This window comes from Mytilinidion resinicola (genome assembly GCF_010093595.1).
Source record: "Mytilinidion resinicola strain CBS 304.34 unplaced genomic scaffold BDZ99scaffold_4, whole genome shotgun sequence".
Lineage (NCBI taxonomy): Eukaryota > Fungi > Ascomycota > Dothideomycetes > Mytilinidiales > Mytilinidiaceae > Mytilinidion > Mytilinidion resinicola.
The window spans coordinates 1871827-1875806 of NW_022985440.1; the positions used below are offsets into that span (position 1 = coordinate 1871827).

The 3980-nt window shown below is 43.0% G+C and overlaps 1 protein-coding gene across 1 annotated transcript in view; it reads left to right on the forward strand.

The window, feature by feature from the left end:
• Positions 1 to 1549: 1549 nt before the first annotated feature.
• Positions 1550 to 3980, forward strand: part of BDZ99DRAFT_567968 (uncharacterized protein) — a gene marked incomplete at both ends in the record, with an annotated part of 3239 nt that continues 808 nt past the window's right edge. Inside the window, 3 exons of the mRNA XM_033727745.1 lie at positions 1550 to 1977; positions 2031 to 3630; positions 3679 to 3970. Of these exons, the coding sequence (XP_033581282.1) occupies positions 1550 to 1977; positions 2031 to 3630; positions 3679 to 3970 (2320 nt within the window). The remainder of the gene's footprint in view (positions 1978 to 2030; positions 3631 to 3678; positions 3971 to 3980) is intronic.

Here is a 3980-nt window from a genome sequence, read left to right on the forward strand (position 1 = left end):
CGGCAGCGGCCGAGCGACCGCAGCGTGCAAAACCTAGGTGCAGCATGTGCGAATCGACTGAACACAACGCACGTACGTGCCCTAGACGGCAGGCAACTAGCTAGTAGATAGCTACACTAAATACAATTGTTCGTTGTTGTGTAATTCCTGATTTTGTGGTCGCGATTTCAGTAGGGTGGCCCACTAGCTTGCATGGCCCACTAGCTTACCGACTACGTTATAACTAATTAGGTTATATAATTTTCTAGGTTATATAATCCGCCTAGTTATATAGTTCCCTAGCTTACACGCTTTTTTTAGTTCTAACTATTATTATTATAAATCCTATTAAAGGGGTATTTATAAAGTAACTTTTATTTCGGGATATTTCTACTAATTTTATATTAAACTAGCTTAATAGTAATAGCTAATTAGTTGCTATAAAAGACTACTACTAGGTAGCAGGATCCTATTCCTATATAACTAGGAAATAGAAATCGGAAGTAGAATAATATCTAAAGAAACTTAGAATATACGGTATTATATTTCTTATAAAAAGCTTTTTAAGGTTTTAATAGGGTTTATTAGCTCTATAATAAGAAATTACTAAAGCTTTTTTTATTTAATACTTCTATTTAATAGATATTTTTACTATTAAAGTGTTTAGTAATTAGTAAATAGAAACTATATATATATAAACTATCCCGCTCTATTTATATTTTATTAATATAATAATATTATTTTATTATAATATTTTTATTTATACCTAAAAGTAAGGGTTTTATAGTTAGCTTCTAGAAGCTTAAGCGGAATCTAAATACTTATCTTAAAAAGGAGTTTATTTAATAGCTTCTAGAAAGTTAGCTTCTAGAAAGTTAACTTTTAAAAGCTTAAGCGAAATATAAATACTTATTTTAAAAAGAAGTTTATTTAATAGCTTTTATAGTATATTAGAATAGGCCTAATAAAAAAAAAAGTAAAATAGAATATAGGTTTTAGAATTATAAGAATATAAAAAATACGTTACGTATTATTACCTTTTTACTAATTTATATAGAGCCTTTTTTTTTAGTAAAATAAAGTTTCTTCTATATAATACTACTATTAAACTTTTACTACTATATAATATAAATAAATAGTGTTATTTAACCTATAGAAGCTTACTAAAATTCTAGAATATTATTATTAGCCTTATATTTACTATAGTAAGCAATTTTATACAAAATTACCACCCTATTAATACTTCGGATCTAAGCAATTTCCAATTCTAGTTAGTATATAACAATTCTATATATCTTATATCAGAATTATAATGTAACTTACATGTAATGTAATAAGCTAAGATTGTGGCTGTCCGGGCGGTCGGTCACGCCTGTGGCTGGGCCTCTTAACTTTGAACCCCACGTTAACGCTGCAGCCTTCAGCCGCTGCAGCCTTCTCAGCCCCGCCGCGCTCAAGATGAACGGCGACATCTTTGACACCGACGGCACGGCCTCGCCGCCTTGCGAATCTACGCCGGAGCTTCTACAGAACCACCACGTCCGCTGCACCCTGGATCGCGCGCCGCATCATGGATGGCCTTTCCGGAGCGGCAAGCGTGATAGCCGTTGTCGACATATCCGCCAAGGTCGCGTCGCTCTGCTTCCAGTACTCAGTCGCCGTGAAGCACGCAAAGAGGGACATCAGACGCCTCCAACAAAAAGTGACCAATATCAAGAACGTCCTTGAAGAGCTTCAACAGCTTGTAGACAAGCAAGGATCGCAGCTCCCCTCTACACACAAGTTACTAGAGTCACTCAAGGAATGTCACCAGCAGTTGCAAGACCTTGAAGATAAACTCAAGGCCAATCTCGAGCCTAGCGGACGCCAAAAAGTAATGAGCAAACTCGGTTTTCGAGCCTTGAAATGGCCATTCACGAGCAAGGAGGTAGAGCAGACGGTTCAGAATTTTGAGAAGTATGGGCACACTTTCACCCTTGCACTTCAAGTTGATCAGACGTAAGTTCCTATCACTTCATACTAGCACGAAGGTAGCTAACCATTTCTCGTAGGGGTCTGATCCTTGAATCTGACAAGAAGCTAGATCTGGTGGACCAAAAGCTGGACTTAAGCAAGCTACCTACCGCTAATGGAGCATCCTACAACTCCTACACAACAGACGAAAACGCACAATGCCTACCAAATACCCGCACCGAGCTGCTAGACGAGATCACAATATGGGCGAACAACAAGGATAGCAAATCCATATTCTGGCTGAGCGGCATGGCTGGGACAGGGAAGTCTACGATAGCGCGGACGATTGCTAAGTTGTTTGCCGACCGCGAACAACTAGGAGCGAGCTTCTTCTTCAAGAAAGGTGGAGGCGAGCGTGCCAACGCCTCACGCTTCTTAACCACCATCGCTACCGACCTAGTGGCCTACGAGCCAGGCGTGGTACCCGGGATGAGGAAGGCGCTCGACGAGGACCCAAAAATTGCCGACAAGTCTTTAAAGGACCAGTTCGAGAAGCTGATCCTGCAGCCACTCCTGGAAATAAAGCAAGCTAAGTCGCCAGTCTTGGCGCGTGTTGTCGTGATAGACGCGCTGGACGAATGTGAGCGAGAAGCAGACATTCGAGCAATCCTTCAGCTGCTTGCTCAGACAAAGGACATCCACCCGGTGCTGTTACGGATTGTGGTGACTAGCCGGCCAGAGCTCCACATTCGCCTTGGTTTCAGGGAGATGCCGAATGGCACATACCAAGACCTAGTCCTCCACGAAGTACCAAGGCGCACGATTGAACGCGACATACGCCTCTTCCTGTTGCATGAGCTCGATATAATACGAAAGAAGCACATGCTTTCTACTGACTGGCCAGCACCACACCAGATTCGGGGTTTAGTGGAGCTAGCTGTTCCCCTGTTCATCTACGCTGCTACTGTATGTCGATATGTGGGCGCAGACTCAAGTGATCCTGAAGAGTACTTAATCAACGTCTTGCAGCATCCAAGGTTCGTCTTTTCACCACTTGATCAGCTGTACTCTCTGGTATTGAACCAACTGCTTGTTGGGATTGAGGAAAGGGACAAAGAACCATGGCTTCAGGCGTTTCGTGAAGTCGTGGGAAGCATAGCCATCTTAGAGAGCCCCCTCTCTATAAGATCTCTCGCATACCTTCTTCAAGTGCGACAGACGCAAGTGCAACACCGGCTAAAAGGCTTACACTCAGTTCTCAGTATTCCTGAGAGCGAAAATGTTCCTATTCGGCTGCTGCATTTGTCCTTTCGCGAGTTCCTTGTCGACCCTCAAAAACATGGACAGAGCCCGTTCTGGGTGGATGAGAGAGCGAGACATGAGAGGTTAGCGTCTCATTGCCTTCAACTCATGTCTAGCACAAACGGCCTACGACAGAACATGTGCGAATTACAGCCCAGGACTTTAAGAAGCGAGGTCGATGAAGGGAGGATTATGAGCCATCTGTCGCCCGAACTGCAGTACGCTTGCCGTTACTGGGTGTATCATCTTAAGCAGAGCCAATGTCTTGTTAGCGACAAGGCTACTGCAGATACGTTCCTCCAGAAACACTTCCTTCACTGGCTTGAAGCGATGAGTCTAATCGGAGAGACAAACAAATGTGTTTCCTTGCTAGAAACACTTTCTACGCTAGTTGAGGTAAGGCTTACACTTTTTCCAACGCTGTATTACTAACATGCAATCCAGGCATTAAACAGTGCTCTTTCTGCATTTCTCCAAGACGCTCGACGATTTACTCTTCGATTCCGCCATATACTCCAAGATGCTCCTCTACAAATATATTCCTCGGCTCTTATATTTGCCCCAGAAGCAAGTATAGTACGGAAAGCTTTTGTAGAAGAAATGCCAGTGTGGATTAAGTTATTGTCAAAACGGGAAGACGACTGGGATGCTTGCCGCAGCGTGCTCGAGGGCCATACCTCCTCCGTCAACGCCGTCGCCTTCTCGCAAGACGGCCATCTGGTCGCGTCCGCCTCTAGCGACAAGAC